The following is a 22,632-nucleotide window of genomic DNA, read 5'->3' on the forward strand; positions in this document are numbered from 1 at the left end:
GCCATCGTCAACTCATATCAGTGACATGGAAGAGAAGAATAAATCAACCGCCCCATCTAAGAAGATGTTCACTCCTTGGCCGACACAAAAGAGGATCTCGAACAACGTGTTTGAGGTACTTTCTTCGATGCCAGTGGAGATCACAGAAGCGGCCGATAACACCAACGAGACATCATCTACATCGACACATTTCAAGAGAAAGAAACCCCGAAGCAATGTTGTAGTGGGTCATCGTCCTGCAACTCGTAGTCAGACAAAGTCTAGCAATGAAGATTATCAATTACATTGTTCAGGGTCTTATAATCCCCTGTATGATGAGGCTTCCTATTCTGCAAATGAGCTTCCCGATGCTACTAATTTTGATGGCCTACCTTCCATAAATGGTGAACCAAGCCGTATGGAACAAGTTCTTGATACGAATGAAGGCCAATCAGTTGAGGAGCAAATGGCTCAACTCACGGCCGTACTCCAACAGAAAGAAGATGAAATAGCTGCACTCCGTCAACAAGTGGCAGCCTATTATACAAGTCGGGAGAATGAGAGACATGCTTCTACAAGTCAAAGTAGCCATCAACCATCAACTCCAATTAGCATTGAGGCGATACAAAGAATGATCGCTGAAGGAGTAAAAGCCCAATACATGCAAACACATTACTCTATGTGTCCAGGGTATGTTAAACCATACCCGCCAGATATAGACATGGTGTTGTTCCCAAGTAATTATCGTCAACCGCAGTTCAACAAGTTCAGCGGATCGGGGTCCCCTCATGAACATGTAGCCCACTTCCTAGCAGCTTGCCAAGATACATCACATAATGGGGCCCTTCTCCTCCGACAATTTGTGCAAACTTTATCAAGGCCTGCCTTTACTTGGTATAGCAAATTAGCTCCAGCAGAGGTGGCTAGTATTGATGAGGTGGATGCGAGCCGATAAGCGGAGGTAACCAACGCCCATCCGCGGAGGTGATCGACACATGACTGGAGTTGAGGTTATTACTTGTCGATCTATGTAGGCGATAGCAGGGCCCGGAGATTATGGCCAGATTTTAGAAATAGACTATAAGAAGAAAATATAACACAATTATTGAAGATCTTATCGTAGTTTTGAAAGAGATGAGGAAAAACCGTTAATTGACATTGGCCTTTCATTATGTGATGATTATTTATCTTGATTTAATTTTTAGAAATAGAGTAACAGAAGGAAAGAGATCATACTGTAATCAAGGAAGGCGACCAAAGATGATGCGATCGGAGTAGATTGATTATTAATCGTTTAATTGATTATGACTTTTTCATATTATATAAGAGGGGGAAGACGGGGACCAACTTTGATTGTTTGATAGTGTAAGATGTATGATGGAGATCGTTCTAATCTGCTACTATTAATCTATTTTTATTGATATAGATATTAGTGTTGTAATTACTGTTATTATTATTTTAATATAATCCATGCCGGTTCGGGAAAAAAATTATTGGTTCTCAAACTCGTTCGTTGCAACCAAGAGGGCCTCACGAAACAGCAACTCATCTGCGGCCCACGACAAGTCGAACATGCGGGCGGCCCCACGTAGATGGTCCGAGCCCAACTCCCTCCCGCAACGTCTCGATCGTTAGGGTTTTGATGAGGAGGCGGCGGCGGCGGCTGGCTGGCTCGTCTTACCTCTTTTTAAGCTGGACACCTCACCTCCGGTTTGGGTCGTCGGCTGCTAGGGTTTTTCTTCACAGGGTGAAGGCGAGGCGAAGCAAAGAGATCCCTTCCCCTCTCTCGCGCTCGAGCCTAGTTAGCCGCCATGAGCCGGTCGGGGCAGCCTCCGGATCTCAAGAAGTAAGCATCCGCCTCCATGGGCTTCTGCTCTTCGTTAGATCTCGGTTTATTTCGTTGTTCTTGATTTCAGGATGCTGATTTGGGTTCATTTTTTTTTGGTGCGCATCGCAGGTACATGGACAAGAAGCTTCAGAGTAAGTGAACATTTTTGACTCCAAATTAAAGGCCCTGTAGTTTAGCTAATGAGAAGTTTCTTGTGCGTTTGTTATGTTTAGTCTTAACGGGGGATATCGTGTGTATACAGTTTGGCTAGTCTTAACGATTGAATAGGCTAAAAGCCCAAATTGATGATTAGGGTGGCACCCTGTTCTCTAGATGTTGTGTTCGCTTTGATGTTTGATCGCCGTACTATGCTCCTGTTGCTCGGTTGCTCATTAGAAGTACTTCAGAGTTGTTTCATAGACGCATTTAATCGCGTTAACCGAGAAATTCGTGATACTGTTAGTGTTAGCTTTGTTCATTGTGACCCATGAAGCAGGCCTCTGGTTGCATTCTCGTGGTATTGCATTTTGTAACGTTTCCAGCTTTTGGCAGTGCTCTGATTCCTCCATACATCTTTGTAGCTGTAGCTTGTCCTGTCTAAGTATTTTAGTATATCTGATCCACTTTGTTTTTTATGTTGGTATTCCCCAATGCCCTACATGATGAACATAATATCAAGCTATGGATTTATATCCAGATGAAGCTTTATGTCATAGTTACTCTGATAGGGCATTTTCTACCCTTTCTATTTCGTCTTTAGCATGTGCATACTGTATTGAAGCAAGTGACGTTTGCATTGCAATGCAATGCGCCGATATTGTTTGGAGTTGTGTACAACTACAACTACAACTGCAGTTTTGCTAGTCATGAATGTGCTAGGGTGTGTCAGCTACTCTAGGGGATCTATTTTAAAGTGTTGTCTTTTGATTAGCATGTTTTTTTTGTAATCTGTGTTGGTTGGCTGCTCTACATGATGATGATGTTACAAAAGCTATGGATTAATTTCCAAGTGAGGCTTTTTTGTCATAGTTACTCTGATAGGCTGCCATATCAACCTTTTGAACTTGCTGGCTTGTAGAAATAAGCTCATGTTGTCTGAATAGTAATGTCCAATCTCCACCTTGGTTCCCTGGCCCGAAATGAATCACGGTTTCGACTTGCCAAGTTTTAGGAAGTTTTTCCTAAAAAAAGTCATTTTTTTTAATAAAATGAGCAGCTAATTTGATCCCGTTGGGAAGGAGCATACTGTACTTTTGCACAGTATCAGATTTGGTCATCATTTGTAACACAACAGAAATCTTATGTGTCCTACTCACTTTGAGTTTAGTACTACTGATTAGTCCAATCTGTTCCTTTGATATTGTAATGTCCGAACTTCCACATTCAATATTCCAGGAGGCAGGCATTGTGACGGCCCAAAAAGACATGTAAGGAACTTCGTGTCAAAAGTGCACGATAATAGTAGTGATGCCTTAGGATCAGACAGTAGCATGACTATATTTATGCTGAGATCTCCTTGGTTTCATTATACATGCAGTACACAATAAGGCTTCATGTGTGTTTTTCAACAAGGCCGAAAGTATTTCTTGATTTGAGCATTCAAATTCGCATTGTTGTTGATTTAATTCTATAGAAGTCAGGCTTCTATGTAGAAAATTGTTATCATTTCAATCCCATTCTGTTTTGCCATTTTATATTTGCTGCACATGATCTTTAGGGATGATGGTAGTTATATCTTAGTAGCTTATTTGTTCACTGTTTTACCTTTTCTCCAGTCAAGCTGAATGCGAACCGTGTTGTTATTGGCACACTCCGAGGATTTGATCAGTTCATGAATCTGGTGGTGGACAACACTGTGGAGGTCAACGGAAATGACAAGACTGATATTGGAATGGTGGTAAGTTTTCAGCTATCGATGGTCCATGGTGAAACTTATTGTGAAGCAGTTGTTACTGGTTACAGTCAGTTACCCTTAACAATTACTACATGTCAATACTATGCATCCTATGCTGACATGTTAAAATTATCTGCAGGTTATCAGGGGAAACAGTGTTGTCATGATCGAGGCGCTGGAGCCTGTTGCCAAGTCGCAATGAATTCTCAGGCATTGTTCCGCTTCAGTAGATCTAGCGCTGGCAGTGTGAAAACTGATGTATATGATCACAGTGACCCTGTTGTAATGTTTTAGCACAGCAATATAACTTTGGATGTGAAATGTTGATCCCTGTTTGCACGAGACTGCTTGCTGTTCTGTATTCATCTGCTATTACTTATTAATAACTCAATTAACTCGAGCTCATCTGATTGCTGTTGCTTTGCACGTTACCGTGTCACCTTCACAGCAGGCCTGGCTCCCTCGTGCCGGCTCCTGGTTAGGGATAGTAATTTGTCATGATTGAGGGTAAATACCTGAATAGAATAGGGTATGGATTGACAAAAAATATTACTCAATAAGTAGATAGGTATGGATAACATATAATTATACCATAAACCCTCCAAATCCGTAGAACTCTCATCCATTCCTTGGTCCAATAGTCACATGCACGCACCTTTCTCCCTGTCGCCCCAACCACCAGACCTCCTTTCAATCTGTTCTCCTGTTGCCCCCACCGCCAGCCCCCTCCTGATCCCTTCTCCTTGTCGCCTACACCACTAGCCCCACCTAATCCATCCTTCTCATCGCCCACTACTCCAGCATCAAGGTAGAGGCCCGTGGCAACTTCCCACCGTAGTCCCTGCCAGCAGCGCCAGACTCCCTCGCCGAAGATGATGACTATCTCAACGAGGGGGTATTGCTATCGATGCCACATCCGCCCACCAAGCACGAGTGCGACCCTCGGGCTTCCACGCCACTGGGTCAGGAGCTACCCGCCCCACCCTCACCGGCGTGCCTGACGCCGCTGCCTCGCCCACCCCCAAACGTTAGCTCACGACGTGCTCGACGACGGGGTTGGCAGTGGCGCAGACATGGCTGGTGAAGGCATAGTTGGCGACGGAGCTCTCGAATGCGCAGCTAGCGGTAGTGCAAGGCATGGTTGGTGAAGGCATGACGGAGAGCGAGGAGGTGGCTTTGCCACGCATCACTGGACAATGTCGTTGGCCCTTGGCCTCTTCAGATAGTCCTGCTGCTCACAAATATTAGATTTGCAGTCACTACCCATGGGTAAGCCCGCGGGTGATGTGTATGAGCTCGTTTTGTTCGCCCCGTGGGTGCTCATGGGTATACCCGCGGACACGATAAATTTGACGGGTATGAGTATGGGCGAACACTACATGTATCTATTGCACCTGATTGTCATCCCTACTCTTGGTTCGACGGTGACTACATCAACTGTTTTTTGCGTACTGCAGGTGATGAGTGATTCTGTTATTGTTGCTTCATCGCCTGTTGCCTTGTGAGGGACATGAACATATGATGTGTGATCCATCCAAAAGTATCCAGGAGTTCTGCATCTGGGATGAACTAATGTAATTAGTTTTGCTGTTTCTGTTAAGGCCTCGTAATATCCTTCTGAAACTGGATAGGCACATTTGGTGGATGCCTGCATTGGCTTTTTACTGTTTTCATCAATCTTTTTTGGTAATGCCCTTCATGATGGATTAGTTTTTTTTTTATCTTATTAGTACCAGCATCGTCTCCCAGCAGCTGTGTGTATCTGCAATTCTTCCTGCAGTATTCCTTAAGGTTAAGCACGCACTCAATATGATATATCCACCATCGCTACAATTTGTACAATTCTTACATCCACATCCAATCCTTTTCACTGGTTTGATGGTAATGAAGACTTTCTAGTCGCCCCAAATGTTTACCTTAAGAATACCATGGCCACGGCCACGGACTTGACGTCTTTACATTTGTGACATATCTAAGTTACGTTGTTCTTATAATAAACTACCAGTCATGCAATATCAGTGTTCGTCGAATGCTGCTGTCGAGATTGATTTGCCTCAGCTCGGTGCATCTTCTTACCTAAAAGTACCAAATTTAGACTGGGGGCAGGCCTCGGATACACTTAGAGCTCTCTAAATTCCCTTTCAATCTTTCAATATAGAAGAGAAAGAAGGAGAAAAAAGAGAAAAAGGAAGAAAAATAAATAAAGATGAGGGGAGGAGGAAGAAGAGTCCTCTAAATTCCCTGCTAGATGGCTCTAGATCCTCCGCTGCACTCATCCACAGGTGACGGGCCACGTGTGCCGTCGAGTCGCCGATGGCTATGAACATGCACGGCACGGAGGAACACATGCGTCATGGAGAACGCGACGGTGCCGATGAGGAAGCAGACGCCGACGACCTAGCTTGCCGCCATGCGTGCATAGCAAAGATGACCATCTTTCGCATGCACTAGAAAAATAACGTGTAGTTAGCGCCCTCTTAAAGAATTTGCATAGTTAAAAATTGCTTGGGAAGTATGAAAGCGGTTGATCAGAGTAAATGTAGCGAGCACACAGATGTTTCCATAAGGGCATTAAATTGATGCAAGAGGAATTGAACATTGATACATGCTACTTTTTACGTCCGTGATATAATCTTCACATGAATCGTAAACCAAGACATCCGCAATATTAAGTTGACGAAGTATGATCAAGTCAGAGCATAGCTACAATTTGTTTGTACTAAGACTTGGAAGATTAGCAAGTTCAGACTCTTGGCAAAAGCAACAGGCATAGCCCTGCAAAGTGTGTAACTGCTATGTATTTAGTAATAGGCTATTTACAGTTCAAAAGATTTGAAGGATTAGCAAGTTCGGACTCTTGCCATAAGCAACAGGCATAGTGCTGCATAGTGTGTAACTACTACCTATTTAGTAATAGGGCATTGACATCACAGTTCGTTGTATTTACAGTTCAAAAGAGTGATTTCTTTCGATAGTTCAGAACCATGATCCAGGTGACAGCTATACAAAAGAGTAGATAGTCTGGTGATTGCACAAAAACTTATATCCTCCTTTCTACCATTAATTGGTTATGGTTAGCGAAGCATAGGCACCTGAAATAATGAAGTAGAGTGAGTGAAGTTACAATTTGGTAGTAGTTATAAAGAAAAATATTTATTATTTTCAACTTTAGCTGGGTAAGATATTATTGAAGCTAATATCAGCAGCAGCCGGCCCCAGAACCACCGGCTGCCGTCGTCAACAATCTGTAGGGAGGATCAGAGAGAGAGGCTCTGCCATGGATTTGTGCATGAGAGAGGGAGAGAGAAAGAGGGAGGGCGGAACGCTGGAGGATCTTGGTCACGGTGGGGCTGCATTGGAGCTGCTCGTGCCGGTGAGCTCCACGGGTCGAAGCCATGTGCTGGCTTCAGCGGAGCAAGCTGTTGCTTCCATTTGCTTGCCTTGCACAGCCGACAACGAGAAGCAAGAGACAGAGGGAAAGAGAGATGGATCATGTTCTCCCTCTGCCATGGATTTGTGCGTTGGAGAGGGGGGAGAGAGGGGGGAGGCGTGTTGAACGGCGGTGAGGACGTGGTGGATGAGCTCGGAGGTGAATAGGATGCGGGGCAGCGCGGAAGGCACGGCATGGAGGCGTCGCCATGCGCCTAGACGCGGAGCAGCTGTGGACGCAAGGGGTCGACGGAATACTCCCAGAGCGCGGCCAAGTGGCTTGGTGTCAGGTCATCGCCCGTGAGGAGGATGGACTAATCCGAGCTCGTCCGGTTGGGAAACAGACAAGAGATGGGTCCAAGGAGATGCGTGTGCTCGCGAGGAAGACATGCACCGTGGGGATTTGGTTGAAGCTCACTGGATGGGATCCAAAAAATAGCTTCCCCAGCACGATATGGTGGGGGATTTGTGCTTGTGCTGCCGGTTTTTGGGGAGAAATCGGCTGTGCTGCTCCGTGAGGAAGAAAAACAGGGAGCAATGCTACATACGGAAAACATAACAAATCAACTATACCTTAGCTTACAAAAATTTCTCAGCATGTTGATGATTGTCAGGAGATTTTGTTGAAAGTATAGGAATCGGTTGTAGTGGTGGTGGAGAGCTAGACTACTCGAATGGGGAACGAAGAGTCATCGCTCTGCAGTATCCAGATATTTCTGCTCCGTTCACCCATGCACGTACCATTGACAGCTACCCAGTCTGTTAGAAGATATGCTTAGAGATAGGATAGTATCTTCTGAAATTTGTTGTAATCTTCTGTAATCTCTTAAGTTTGTTATGTATTTGCTACGGGGCTTTTCCTGCTATATATTAACACGTACAGTGGCCCGGGAGGGTTCAACGCTTACTAAGAAGTTTACATGGTAATCAGAGCTTAGGGTTCTTCCTCCTCATCCATGGCGACGGCAGCTCTCCCGTCCGGATCCTCCATGGTGTCTTCCTACTCGTCTGGCTCTCCTCTCCTCGGCCAATCGGTCACTGAGAAGCTCATAAAATCGAACCACTCCATCTGGAAGGCGCAGGTTCTCGCGGCTCTGCGCGGCACGCAGATGGCCGGCTTCATCGACGGCAGCGCCGTTGCTCCTGCTGCGACGCTGGAGGTCGCCAAGGGCGACAAGGATACTGAGAAGATTCCGAATCCTGCGCTTGAACGATGGATGGCTTAGGAACAACAAGTTCTGAGTTTTCTGTTGTCTTCGGTATCGCGCGATATCCTCACACAGGTCGCCACCATGCCGACGGCCGCTGCTGTGTGGAGAGCGATTGAAGGAATTTTTGCTTCGCAGTCTCGAGTGCGAGCCATCAACACTCGCATGGCGCTATCAACGACTCAGAAAGGCGCCATATCTGTTGCGGAGTACTTCGGCAAGATGAAGTCCTTAGCAGATGAGTTGACATCTGCGGGCAAGAAACTTGATGATGAAGAATTGGTCTCCTACATCCTCGCTGGCCTCGACATCGACTACAACCCACTGGTCTCGGCTATTGCGGCTCGGGTGGAGCCCATCACAGTGGAAGAACTCTATGCGCAGATGCTCTCTTTTGAGATGCGCATGGACCTCCTTCATGGTGGCTCACAGTCCTTTGTCAACTCCGCGTCGAGAGGGCGTGGTGGACGTGATGGTCGTGGGCGTGGCGGCCGTGGTCGTGGCAATAGCCGCGGCCGAAGTGACTACTTCAACAATCGATCAAGCAACAATGGCGGCGGCTACTCCAACAACTCCAACCGGCCGATCTGCCAATTGTGTAACAAGATCGGTCACACTGTCATCAAGTGTTACAAAAGGTTTGACACCTCTTTTACAGGAGAAGAAAGGAGTATTGCTGCAGCCACCACTTCGTACGGTGTTGATACAAACTGGTACACCGATACAGGGGCAATAGATCATATCACAAGCAATCTTGACAAACTGACTGTGAGAGACAAGTATACCGGCAATGATCAAGTCCATACAGCCAGTGGTGCAGGTATGAATATTAATCATATTGGTCATGCTATTGTTCATATCCCTAGTTGCCGTTTACATCTAAATAATGTTCTTCATGTTCCTAAGGCCAACAAAAATCTTGCTTCTGTTCACCGTCTTGCTACTGATAATAGAGTTTTCTTTGAATTTAATCCAAATTTCTTTTTGATTAAGGATCAGGCAACGAAGAAAACCCTTCTTCACGGCAAGAGTAAGGGTGGCCTCTACCCGTTGCCGCCCCTCTCACCATCTAGTCAAAATCATCAAGTCTGTGGTGCTATCAAACCTTCGTCTACAAGATGGCACAGTCGTTTAGGTCATCCATCATCATCTATCGTCCAACAAGTCATTAGTATAAATAATCTCTCATGTTTAGATGAGTCCAATAAAGAGTCTGTGTGTGATGCATGTCAGAAGACCAAGAGCCATCAGTTGCCTTATCCTAAGTCTACAAGTGTCTCAAGTTTTCCTTTAGAACTTGTGTTTTCAGATGTTTGGGGCCCTGCAACCAGTTCTGTTGGACGAAAGAAGTATTATGTTAGCTTTATTGATGATTACAGCAAGTTTACATGGATTTACTTGCTTAAAGAAAAATCTGAAGTTTTTCAAAAATTTCATGAATTTCAGAATCTTGTAGAAAGACTCTTTGGTAGAAAGATCATAACTATGCAAACAGACTGGGGAGGTGAATATCAAAGGCTAAATAATTTCTTTCAGAAGATTGGTATCTCACATCATGTTTCATGTCCTTATGCTCATCAGCAGAATGGCTCGGCAGAAAGGAAGCATCGTCATATAGTTGAGGTTGGTCTTGCTCTCCTTGCTCATGCTTCTATGCCATTGAAATTCTGGGATGAAGCTTTCATAACAGCCACCTATTTGATCAATCGTCTTCCCAGCAAAGTCATACAATACTCTACTCCTTTGGAACGTTTATTTCATGAAAAACCGGATTATAATTCTCTTCGCATTTTTGGTTGTGCATGTTGGCCAAATCTCCGACCATATAACTCTCGAAAGCTTCAATTTCATTCTAAGTGTGCTTTCCTTGGGTATAGTCCTCTCCACAAGGGATTCAAATGTCTAGATATATCGGAAGGGCGTGTTTATATCTCTAGGGATGTTGTTTTTGATGAAAATATTTTCCCGTTTGCTCGCCTTCATCCTAATGCCGGTGCTCTTCTCCGTTCAGAAATCTCTTTACTTCCTATTGGCCTCCAAAATCCATCAAATATTGATCAAGGGGGTGTAACAATAGGCGATCAATCTATGATTAATAATCTTGCTAATATTTCCTGTTAAGATGCAGTGTTAAACAATGAAGATTTGCTTCTGGACGTGCATGGCATGGACATGCATGATGACAACAGCATTAATTCAGGTGCTAATCCCGTTGTGCATGGCGGCAGCAGCACAAGTCCCAGTGGGATCTCTCCTGGAGCAGATGCATATTCTTCTGGAACCGACAGTGGCAGCAGCACCAATCCAGATGATTATTCTCCTGGGCGCAGCTCATTGGCTGGCGGTGGTGCGCACTCCCCTGGGCGTACTTCTCCAGGTGATGTCACCGGTACTGTGCCTCAAGCTGATGTCATCAATTTAGAACAAGGAGTCCAACTCAGTGCAGATTCTTCTCCGTCACCAGAGCCAGTACAGTCTGGACCGGTAACCAGACTAAGGAAAGGTATTACAAAACCAAAAATTTATACTAATGGTATTGTTAGGTATGGGCTTTTAACTGCTACTGGTGAGCCACAAAGTATACAAGAGGCTTTTAGTAGTAAAGACTGGAAGGAGGCTATGGAAAATGAATTCTCTGCTCTTATGAAAAATAATACATGGCACTTAGTTCCGCCTAGCAAAGGAAGAAACATCATAGATTGTAAGTGGGTCTATAAAGTTAAAAGAAAGGCAGATGGTACAATTGATAGATACAAGGCTCGATTAGTTACTAAAGGATTTAAGCAACGATATGGTATTGACTATGAGGACACTTTCAGTCCTGTAGTCAAAGCTGCTACTATCCGTATTATTTTGTCTATTTCAGTGTCAAAAGGTTGGAATATTCGCCAATTGAATGTACAGAATGCGTTTCTTCATGGCGTTCTGGAGGAAGAAGTTTATATGAAACAACCACCAGGTTTTGAGGACAAGTCCAAACCACGTCATATATGTAAGTTAGATAAGGCTTTATATGGTTTGAAACAAGCCCCTAGAGCATGGTATTCTAGATTGAGTATGAGGTTACATGATCTTGGTTTTATTGCTTCAAAGGCTGATACTTCATTATTCTTCTTCAACAAAAGCAATGTCACTATTTTTGTATTGGTATATGTTGATGATATTATTGTTGTCAGTTCATCTCAGGATGCTACAATGACCTTGCTTCGTAATTTGGAGAAAATTTTTGCTCTCAAGGATCTTGGTAACCTACATTATTTCTTGGGTATAGATGTAAAGAAAGCACACGATGGTCTGTTATTAACTCAAGAGAAGTATACTTCAGATATATTAAGACGTGCAGGTATGTATAATTGTAAACCAGCATGCACACCTCTGTCTACTACAGAAAAACTTTCGACCAGAGAAGGAAATCCTCTAGGTCCTGTTGATGCTACACGGTATAGAAGTTTGGTTGGAGCACTTCAATATTTAACTTTAACAAGGCCTGATATTTCTTTCTCTATAAATAAAGTATGTCAGTTCTTGCATGCACCCACTACTCTACATTGGACTGCAGTGAAAAGAATTTTGAGATACCTCAGAGGCACTTTAGGCATTGGTTTAAACCTTGGAAGGTCTTCATCTATGCTAGTTAGTGCATTCTTTGATACAGATTGGGCTAGATGTCCAGATGACAGAAGATCCACTAGTGGCTTTGCAGTGTTTCTTGGCTCTAACCTTGTGTCATGGAGTGCCAGAAAACAAGCCACGGTATCAAGATCAAGTACAGAAGCAGAGTATAAATGTGGGTACGGGCACTATTACAAGATTCCTCATCCTTCAGCAGCATGTCTTTGGTGTGATAATATTGGTGCAACATATTTATCAGCTAATCCAGTATTTCATGCAAGAACCAAACATATTGAGGTGGACTATCATTTTGTGCGTGAACGTGTAGCGCGCAAAGTTCTGGACATTCGGTTTGTATCTTCTAAAGATCAAATAGCTGATGGATTCACAAAGCCTCTTTCTACTCGAGAGTTGGAAGATTTCAGGTGCAATCTTAACTTGTGCAAGTTATGATTGAGGGGGGCTGTTAGAAGATATGCTTAGAGATAAGATAGTATCTCCTGAATCTTCTGCAATCTCCTAAGTTTGTTATGTATTTGCCACGGCGGAGGCTTTTTCTGCTATATATTAACACGTACAGCGGCCCGGGAGGGTTCAACGCTTCCTAAGAAGTTTACACAGTCGTTCGTTGCAGATCAAACAGTTCTAAAAAAAACTTATGTGGTCTATCTCTCAAAAAAACTTACGCAACCTTGTTTAGATAGTAAGAGATGATCATCTACAGAGTCATCGAATATCGATCGATCGAGCAACGCAAGTCGGGTCCCTGAACATGAGATTAAGCCGAGTAGAATGACAGGGAGTGGAAGGACAACGATGGCTAGCTGTGCCTTTTTTTAATCACTGCTCTCCAACTTGAAACGCTATGCTTTCTTTTTGGGAAAATTGTCTCATAGCACTCCTCACGAACAGGTTTGCTAACATACCACTTTCCAAGGCTGGATTATTACTTTAGCACTGGTTACTTCCCCGTCTTTTTCCGTTCTAGCACTCAAGTCAAATGTCACGCGCCTGACTAGTCCCGGTTACCTTCTCAGACGAGCTCTCACGCACTTGCAGCCTCCTCCGAAACTCCAGCGAGCTCGGGCCATCTTCTCCTGCGGGCTTTGGCGCACCTCTCTGCCCGCTGGGAGCCTATTTTGACACGGGATCGATGTTCCCCATCGCCACCATGCCTTTGGAGGTCCGCCGCCGCACAGATTTGACCGATCCACATCGGTGCTCCTAAATCTCTGACGGCGGAGATGGAGAGGAAGGAAGAGGTGCAACGCGAGCCGTCCTTCCTCTCACCGTCGCAGCTCGACAACAGATGCCAGCCTCCACACGCATGTTGTCCTCTCCGTCGTGCTGCTCCTCTGGGGCATGGTGCGGCGGCAGAGCATTAGGCAGCGTGGGAGGAGGATGCGGACGCGCACGTCTGGGGGCGCGGCTGACGGGAGGCGGCGGGGGCACTCGATGAGTCATGGAGAGGAAGGAGACGGAGAGGGAGAGGGAAAGATAACGTGACTCAATGATGAGGGAGGTCCATGGCCTAATCTGAGCCGCTGATGTTCAATCGTGCGGCATAACGGATGGAGCAAAACTAGAAACTACATAGTGCTAAAATAGTAATGCAGAGAGAAAACGTGGCATGATAGCAAACCGGTTCGTGGGGTGTGTGCTATTAAGGCAATTTTCCCTTTGTTTTTTTTCAGATGGAAATCCAACTTCAAACATTAATAATCCAAAAACTTGAAAAATTATTTTTTTTGAGAGAACTTGAAACATTAGTTAATGACGGATTAGTATACAATGGTACAACCGGGCCCAACTGGCTTGAGCCGTCTGGGTCCACGGGCCGAGAATCGGGCCGCCCTACTCGGCCCGTTACACCCTCCGGGCTTCCCCTCAAAAGTCTCGCACTCGCACACCGTCGCCATCGTCATCCATCCCCGCCCGCCCGCGCCGCCGAACCCTCCTCGCCTCGCTTGCCTTGCCCGCGCCGCCACCACCGGACCACGCACGCCGCCTCGAGTTCGCCCCTTGTCGCTCTCGTCATCGTCCCCCAGTCTCCTCGTCTCCTCTTCTGTAATGGCGTCGAGGGGAGGCCACTCCGGGTTTGTCGGTGAGCCCTAGCTTGCTTTGGATTGCTTTAATTTGTTCTAGCCTCTTTGGATTGCTCTAATTTGTTCTAGCCTCTTTCTCGTACTGTTGTCCATGGAGCCCTAATCCTCCCTTCTCTGACGGATGGATACTCCGATCAATCTAGTTAGTTGTGGATTCGATTGCAACGTTGTTGCCTGTGGGATGATGAATACTCCACTCCAATCCATCCCCGTCAGTTCTATTCGGTTCTACTTCTCCTATTATTCCGTCAGCGCAAGATTGATATCGGTGGTGTGCATCCACGCGAGTTCGAGTGCACGTATTAAGGCGTCTATCACCATAACCTAGTAAAGTACTTACTGCTAGTAGCAATTAATTTTGCAATTTTTTTTGGCCTTCCTGCACCTCCATGCCCCACGTTACGCCCAACACTGGAGGTGGAAATTTAAGGTGAACGGATTGGTGCTTGCTGGTGTTTGTGAATGCTAGGATCTAAGTATTTATTCTGTGCTTTGATGAGTGCATTGGTTGGTTGAGCCTTGCTTTCAGGGGACACATGTATATATATTTTTGGTTTCACGATTTAGAGCACATTGAATATCTGGAATGGCTAAAGTGCTAACAAAAGATTTGTGCTCCGTGCAGATTCTTTTCGTTATGGCACAAAGAGACACGACAGCAATAAAGAGGTATGGTTCTTAATTGAGTTATTGTTTGTGCACTTGATGAGACCTGAATGCTCATGTGTTTTCCTTCCTTGCCCAGACGTGTTGACTTATCTGACGTTCGGCTATAGTTTTCTTTGTTTTGGCTGCTTTTTAGTTCTCCCATTCTGAAATTAAATAACAAGTGTTTCATAAAGTTCCTAAAATTGGATGTTCCTCGAAGATGGCATACTGAAAAAAAGTTGACACATGCAAAAGAAATATGGGTTCTTGTAAATGCCATTGTGTTGCATACTTTGGTTTCTTTTACCAGTGAATTTTCATACTATGTTGTGAGCTTTATGTTCTAAATTGCACTAGTTGGTAGCATTTTCTAATATGTATATATTTTTTATGTTTCTAAAGAAGTATATAAAAATTGTACGCTGGCACTTTTTTGTCGAGTCGCTGCAATTCTGATATTGTTATTGCATATTTGGAGGTATTTTTTTCAATGAATTATATCCATAGGAGGTGTAATTACTGCTATTCTCGTCTTATGCCTAGTCTTGTTTCACAATTGCAGAACACAAGTCAGCAAGGATTGAATTTTACCAGGATACAAAAAGAAAGGCAAACAGAATGGGCAAGACCTGGAAGAGTCTTTAATAGAAACAGTAATAGAGGAGGCTACACTCGAAGTTCATTGCCTGGTAAACCTCCGCATGCAACAGGGTACAAAATGACATGAAATGTTTTCATTTAATAATGAACAACTGAATATCTTATGCTATTATTGTTTGAGATGCATTATATGGAATTTTTTTATCTCGCATTCTCGCCAGAAGACTGCCCCATTCTATTTTGTTGTATGTGCACTACAGTACATCTTTGTATTTTATTGCTTTCTAGAGTGCTGCTCGAATCCAAGATCATTCTGACATGTGATTTTACGTGAATAATACCATCTTTGAAAAACCCTTGTTAAAGATTCAACTCATCCTGGACACACTAATCCTCCACTTAACGTTTTCTGGTGCTGATCGTCATGAGAATAATGTCCTAGATATCTACATTTGTGAGCCTGTGGTTCACATGCTGACATCCTGGGGGGTAAAATCAGATGTCTGTGTATTGTCTGTAGCACACCCAAAGTGGAAGTTACTGGGTTTTTGATCAATTTTTGGCTGCTGAATTTGAGTTGTTATTTTCAAATATACGAACCATATATGTTGAGACGTGTTGAAACTCTTTTGCTCCTGCTCTTGGCGATCTGGCAGGCCACTCATAAGATGCATTTTACATGCCAAATCACTATTTTTTCTGGATGAACTATTATGATATATGGAAGTTAGGGAAAGATGGATGCTCTGGTACTTGCGATATATTGTTTATTTGTTTTTGGTGTTTCTCTGTAATGTTTATTAATTATACATTGGTCATGACTACATATTTGGGGGCAGCAGTGAATCCTTAGTTTCTGTTGTGAACATGAAATAAGTACAATTCGGCAGTAAAATTTGGTGTTGATCCATTTTTTGAATCAGACATTCTTTTAACCTTTTTGAACATACTATATTTCCAGGACCCACACAGGAATTTCGTATTGTGAAAGACAACAGAACTAAGCAAAAAGATGATGGTGAGGCTGTACCAGAAGCAATGAATGGCAACAAACAGGCTGTTTCAAGTGTTAAAAGGTAGAGTTCTATTATGTGTTCTTTTTTAATGAACAGCAACTGATAGTGGTACGCTCAAATAAAAATATTATGCCATCTGAAGATAATCAGATGATGCGAACTTGCAATAGCATTAGGATAACACAAACTGGTAATATAGCTGTAGATGGACTTCTTAATTCTTATGCAATATATTCTTCTATCTTTATGCAAGTTTAATCACTTGTGTGTTTTATATATGGCTGGTATTTGATCCTTCTTTCGTATGTGGCATGCTTTGTTTACCTATATGCCAGTAGTTTTAGCTACATATTTCTATCTACCGTTAGTGTTGCTTTAATTGAATATTAACTATATGATCTGATAGCTGATAGCTTCTCTGCTATATGATCTGATAGCTGTCTTCTTACTTCTATCTATACTGAAATTTGCTGCATATTTTCACCAGTATCACATCTGTTCATATATGTCCTTGTCCTGTTTCTGAAGCTCAACTGAAAAGCTGGCTGCACAACACTGCTTGGTTGATCGAAATGATACTGGATGTGGAGAAACACAAGCTGACAATGGAATCAAAATTGCTGTTCGAGCCCATGATAAAGAAGTCAAGTCTTCTGGTGTCAGAAAGTTGGAGCAATTTGAAGGAATGCAAACAACATTTGTTGGTTCTCATGCAGTTCTAGAAAAGGGTGAACTAAACAGAGTGGTTACTGTGGCATCAGGGAAAAATAAATTTGCTGGTGAACTTTGCTGTTCTTCATCAGATCCAATCCATGTACCCTCTCCTGGTTCTAAATCAGCTGGAACTCTTGGAGCCATAAAGCGTGAAGTTGGAGCAGTTGGTGCTAGGCAACAGCCTTCTGATAGTGCAGCAACAGGCACATCTACTTCAAACAGCTTAGTCAAAGGGACATCAGGATTGAAGGATAATACTTCAAATGACCAACAATCTGGATTTCCTATTGTCTCTTTGAAAAACGCCCGTTTTAATTCGCCTGTATCCTTGAGCAGTAGGCCATTTCCTTCAAGTCAATACCATTCTAAGCCGCAGAACCATGTTAATCGTACAAAAGGTTAGTGTTCCATGGGAACTTGTTATGCTGATATATTGATAAACCAGTAACTTGATTATGATCGGTATGCCCAACTTTTTGTTGCAAATGTTTTTTTTTTCCCTTCCTAAAACATCATAAAAAATATGCAAGCTAAAACTGTGTTGACAGGCAGAAGGTAATTAGTGAACTTTAAGATTAAGTATTGGCCAAATAAAAACTAGGTTTACAAGTGCATAGTTGGGCTGGAGTCAGATCCCATTAGATCCACATAATTGCAGTCTCTGTCTATTCAATAAAACATTGTTTAGAATTGCTTGGAAACGAAGCACTACATTTCACATTGAAAAGGATAGTATTGTGGTTTTGTTGAGCATTTGACCAACTTCTACATCAGAAAAGTCTATTTAACTGCTGTCATCGCTAAGCCATGTGAAAACTTACATGCCTAGTTTCAATTGTTGGTCACTTCCCAGAGGGATAGGCTGTGCTCCTTTTCATCTTCCTTATGTGCTACTTTTCATCTTCCTTTACCAAATGTCTATGTATTGAGAGTTGAGAAAATACTGCTCATTTGTATACAGTTAACCCGCATCTGGAGTGGAAACCCAAATCAATAAGCCCCAGCGCTATCAATCATGAAGTAAATGTTGCACCATCCGGTGCTCCATCACCTGTTGATGGTAATCAGGTGGAAGTGGCTTGCTTGTCTAAGAAGCTTTCAAGAGCTAATTTATCCAAAGATGAACATGTCATAATACCTGAGCACATCAGGGTACCAGACTCCAAAAAAACTCATCTCATCTTTGGTTCATTTGAATCTAAAGTTGACCCGAAGTCTTCTGTGGCAGCCTCTCATACTGTTGTGACTAAAGAAGACATGACTGATCATTCTCCTTCAAGGTGATCCTTTTCTTTCCATTCAATGGTTCTGTCTCGGGTTTCTACTTTCAATTTTAAACTAACAATTACATCAGAAAATTGATTTGAACTTGTTTTGTTTGTTGACTGCAGTCTGACAGCATTGAATTCCATCATATCAACTGATATTGTGTCTCCTAATGACCAGACAGATCATGTTGGTTCTCACGACCCACTTCCACAATCATATTCTGTTGTTTCAGCTTCTGAACATCATCGGTTGTTGACTGAGGACATGGAGGTTCCGAGTCCTGGTGTTATTTGCGAGTTTGGGACAAATGAGATGATTTCAAACAAGGTCACACATTCTTCACCTCAATTTCAACATCAGGATAGTCCGGCTATGCAGAACTTTAAGGTAACTCAGTTTAGAATGGATTACTATGTTTCCATTTTACCTTGTATGTACTATTCCTTAGTATAGGTTTGATGTTTAAACTGGCATTTTCACTCTCCCATTTTCTGATGTACCAGGAATATGAACCTGATTCTAGATACGGGATGCAGTATATTACTAAAGTTGTTGATGGTGAAACAGCCCAAACAGTAGTTTATCCATCTGAGGTAATGCCAGCGTGATATTATCGTCTGGTTGATACATTTGCTGTTTGGTATACGTTGATCTTGATTTACATTTACGAAAGGAAATTTACCCAAACAACTGTCTGTTTGCAAATGTTTTAAGTCTGAATTTCTGTAGATGTGTCCACTTAAGCTGTTGTTTTTTCATACCATATTCCTTTCCGTTTTCAACATTCACCCAGTCAGTATGTTCCTCTTTAAGGCCTACAAATGGTAGTGAGAGATAAAATTTGCATTATTCGGCACCTGGTTATGCACAGTTATTTGAGAACCTGCCTAGAGCCTCTGACCTCTTAATAATTAGTGGTGTCGGAATCTGCACTCATCTCCTTTTGGAACATAGTTGTATCGGAGATCCTTTCTCACCTTTGCGAATATCAGCTGCACGTAAAGTTTGTAATACAGAAGTACCAGTCGGGAGCGCTCTGTAATTCCAATCGGTAAATTTTGGTCCCCCTTGTTTTTGGACTCTAGGCCAATATTGTTTTTGTGCTCACCTGTGCAAACATCTAACATGACTGTTGGCTCCTGGCATGCACATGCAACTATCATATTAGTCCATCTTAGTTTTTTGTTGTTCTTATCCATTATTCCAGGCCTATATTCGATTGGCCAGGCATGACAACCTATGTCCGATTCTGTTGACAGGTCATGGGCTTACATCCTGCAAATGTCAATCAGTATCCTGTATCTGCAGCTACTCAACAACCAGTACCCCAGATCTATCCCCAACAATTTCAAGTACCACAGTATCCAAACTTCTTGCCGTTTCGGCATGTTTTTTCTCCAAATTATGCACCTCCGATGGTTGTCCCAAACTATTCAAGCAATCCTGCATTTCCTCAGTTACCACATGCCAGTAGCTATATGGTAATGCCAAATGGAACCTCGCAGCTAGCAGCCAATGGCATGAAATATGGACCATCCCATCAGTATAAGCAAGTGTTTACAGGAACCCCTGCTGGATATGGTGGTTATGCAAATCATAACAGCTACCCTGTCAGTACCGGTGTAATTGGCAACACAGGTAATGTTGAGGATGCCAATATGAGTAAATATAGGGACAACAATCTCTATGCACCCAACCTGCAGGTATCGAGACTTTTTTCAGGTCCATTAACTAATGTTTAACCTTTTTGTTTTTATTGTGATAATGAATTGACCTTTCTTCTGGTTGGCAGACTGAAACAGCAGATGTGTGGGTTCAGGCTCATAGGGAGATCCCCAATATGCCATTAGCACCGTTCTACAACTTGATGGGACAACCAGTGTCACCCCATGCAGCATACTTGCCACCACACAATGGTCATGCTGCTTTCAGTCCAGCTACTCCCCATCCTGCTCACTTGCAGTACCCGGGTTTTCCCCACACACTGCAGCAGACATCAATGACCATGGTGCAGAACCCACAGGCCATAGTACATCGGCCAGCTGCGCCACCATTGGCAGGAAATCTCGGCCTTGATATGGCAGCCATGGCTCCTGGAAGTCAGGTTGGAGCATTTCAGCAGAACCAGCTTGGCCATCTCGGTTGGGCTCCATCTCCAACATTTTGAAGATCTTGATGTGCTTCCCTGGTGCGAGAAGTGAAATGATCCATATTGAGAAATCCCTGATTGAAGTGCCATGCTGTAATGCAGGATGGGCCTGATGAATGCCAGGCTTAACTATGAAAAGGGTAAACAATTTTTTTTCCGTCTCCCTTCGTGGTTCACAAATATCTAGCTGCTTTTAGAACACATGTCTTCTTGTTCACTTATCTCTGTTTCCTCTTTCAAAATTTTGTTCTAAAAGTAAAACTGAATTTGCCTTCGATAGCTGATAATTGTCAGCCCGTCTTTCGGCATCTTCACGACCTTCAGCGTTTTTAAGGAAAAGAAAGAAACCATCTACACATTTTACAGTTTGCAGCTAAAACAGGCAAGTTACAATCTGACATAGGGACATTTTACTGCTACAATAAATTTTGTCACGAACAAGGGGTTAACCTAACCATATATATAATCAAGATCGAATGCTATGCAACCCGATACGGTCAACTTACATTGCGCAGACAAGTTATTTAAATTGCAGATTGTCGCTGCATGCTTACCAAGGGTAGAAGATTCACAAGACTGCGAGCCGGATACGACCTGTTATAACAGAAAACACTATGTTCAGTAACAAAAAAGTGGCTCCAACGAGAGGATTATTATAAATCGAATGTTGTTACAACCTTCAATTTGGTTGTGTTTCAAGCATTGCTAAAGTATCAATAAACTGCTGCAGAGAGTTCACGAATCGACCTCGCTTAATTCTCACGGGTTTTCGTGTTGTTTATATGAACTAACAGGAATGTTTATCACAAATGATAAACTGAATGGACGGTAGAAAGTGGTTGATAAAAGAATAAAAATCCTTTTGTTGTAGCCCTACTCCTTTGTGTTGTTGATGGAGCTAGCATGTACAAGGACCGGTGACGTTTTAGGAGGGAATGAATTATAGATTCTAAAAACTAAGGTTAAAATTTAACAAGATAAACCTAAATCAATATATATTCAAATATGTTCTAGATTTATCTAGTGTTTCTACTTTATTGTAATAAAATTTTACATCATAGGAATCAATCGTACAAACTACACATGGCAATTTTCGGCACCCATAGTCCACTTGGAGCTTCTCGCAAGGGCCAAACTTCCCGGTTAGCTAACTCCGTAGATAACTGTTAGAGCTCCCCACACATGTGATGGGTCTCCTACTAAGTCTCTCCCGGAAGCTCACCGTCGTCTCCACTATGATAGTGCTTTGTTACTTCGGCATGGTGCACTCCAACAGCTCACAAAGCTTGCAACCGCTTGCAAGACAACGCCGCTGGTAAGCTGTCTACGTGCCGGTAAGAACCAAGAATAACAAGTATAGAGTACTCATTGGATCCAACTCTAAGCTAATCACCTAGCTAGATGCACACTAGATCTAAACCAACACTAATTAAGTCCTTACTCTTGTGCTAATTACATTTATCTTCGATGAGCTTAACTTTGGTGGCAAGAACTCTCAAGTGTGTGTATGCTACTGAGCTCTAACAGCTTCAAATGGCTGGGGTGGAGGGGGGGGGGTATTTATGGCCCCAACCTCGAAAACTAGCCGTGTCTCCTTGGCCCAAAAATTGTGAATACCAGATGATTAGATGAACACAATTTCTCCAGCATCAGAACATCTAGTGAGAGCAACTCCAACTAGCCATTGCATCTCCTGCCACATCATCGGATTATTCAATGATCTTCAAACTTGATTACTGGAACATCTGGTGAATGTAGCTTCCATCTTGAAGCTAAACAATCTTCTAAGCACAATTGCTCTGGTGTGATCCTTCGTTGATCATCGGAACATTCAATGAAACCTTTTGATGATATACTCTAATGTGCATCGGATCATTTGGTGTGTATAGTGCCTGGACTTCTTTACTTGCATCCCCTCAGGAAACTTACGCCGGTAAATCATCTGATGATCTCGTCAGATCATCTAGTGAATCTACGTACCAAAGACCTTCCCAACTTAGCTCTCTGCACAAATACTCCAATGAATGCTCTCATGAGCAGATCAGATTATCCGATGTGTATAGCCGAATAGGGACTTGCCCAATTCAAATCTCAACTTTGTCTTAGCTTTGATGGCTTCTCTTCCTTAAAGTATTGGATCTTCGTCTGGTCTATTAGGACTAGCTAAGTCTAGTATGCATC

At 43.1% G+C, this 22,632-nt stretch overlaps 2 protein-coding genes and 1 non-coding gene across 4 annotated transcripts; all 3 read left to right on the forward strand.

The window, feature by feature from the left end:
• Positions 1 to 1,634: 1,634 nt before the first annotated feature.
• Positions 1,635 to 4,043, forward strand: LOC133912677 (probable small nuclear ribonucleoprotein G). The gene is made up of 4 exons (XM_062355529.1): positions 1,635 to 1,825; positions 1,937 to 1,959; positions 3,583 to 3,704; positions 3,841 to 4,043. Exons 1-4 carry the CDS (start codon positions 1,791 to 1,793, stop codon positions 3,901 to 3,903), a joined length of 243 nt encoding a protein of 80 aa, XP_062211513.1. The 5' UTR covers positions 1,635 to 1,790; the 3' UTR covers positions 3,904 to 4,043.
• Positions 4,044 to 8,599: 4,556 nt separating this feature from the next.
• LOC133913890 (small nucleolar RNA Z247) lies at positions 8,600 to 8,738 on the forward strand. The gene has a single exon (XR_009909127.1). It is a non-coding gene; the product is annotated as a small nucleolar RNA Z247 (small nucleolar RNA).
• A 4,988-nt stretch (positions 8,739 to 13,726) lies between these two features.
• Positions 13,727 to 20,613, forward strand: LOC133912678 (uncharacterized). 2 transcript variants are annotated; one of them, XM_062355530.1, is made up of 10 exons: positions 13,727 to 14,054; positions 14,681 to 14,724; positions 15,266 to 15,392; positions 16,265 to 16,379; positions 16,848 to 17,431; positions 17,995 to 18,313; positions 18,425 to 18,689; positions 18,806 to 18,895; positions 19,562 to 20,005; positions 20,095 to 20,613. In XM_062355530.1, exons 1-10 carry the CDS (start codon positions 13,742 to 13,744, stop codon positions 20,467 to 20,469), a joined length of 2,676 nt encoding a protein of 891 aa, XP_062211514.1. In that variant the 5' UTR covers positions 13,727 to 13,741; the 3' UTR covers positions 20,470 to 20,613. The 2 variants fall into 2 exon arrangements, with proteins under 2 accessions (XP_062211514.1, XP_062211515.1); XM_062355531.1 differs by lacking the exon at positions 13,727 to 14,054 and adding an exon at positions 14,126 to 14,485 and having other exon boundaries at positions 15,266 to 15,414.
• The last annotated feature ends 2,019 nt before the right edge of the window (positions 20,614 to 22,632 follow it).

This window comes from Phragmites australis, chromosome 3 (genome assembly GCF_958298935.1).
Source record: "Phragmites australis chromosome 3, lpPhrAust1.1, whole genome shotgun sequence".
Taxonomy (NCBI): Eukaryota; Viridiplantae; Streptophyta; class Magnoliopsida; order Poales; family Poaceae; genus Phragmites; species Phragmites australis.

What these genes read in the sequence shown, in the direction of transcription:
- LOC133912678 (XM_062355530.1), top strand. Translation starts at nt 13,742, where the DNA reads ATGGTACAACCGGGCCCAACTGGCTTGAGCCGTCTGGGTCCACGGGCC. An exon ending in GACACGACAGCAATAAAGAG is followed by an intron (nt 14,725 to 15,265) that starts GTATGGTTCTTA and finishes TCACAATTGCAG; the next exon opens with AACACAAGTCAGCAAGGATT. An exon ending in CGGCTATGCAGAACTTTAAG is followed by an intron (nt 18,690 to 18,805) that starts GTAACTCAGTTT and finishes CTGATGTACCAG; the next exon opens with GAATATGAACCTGATTCTAG.
- LOC133912677 (XM_062355529.1), top strand. Translation starts at nt 1,791, where the DNA reads ATGAGCCGGTCGGGGCAGCCTCCGGATCTCAAGAA. An exon ending in CAGCCTCCGGATCTCAAGAA is followed by an intron (nt 1,826 to 1,936) that starts GTAAGCATCCGC and finishes TGCGCATCGCAG; the next exon opens with GTACATGGACAAGAAGCTTC. An exon ending in CATGGACAAGAAGCTTCAGA is followed by an intron (nt 1,960 to 3,582) that starts GTAAGTGAACAT and finishes CCTTTTCTCCAG; the next exon opens with TCAAGCTGAATGCGAACCGT.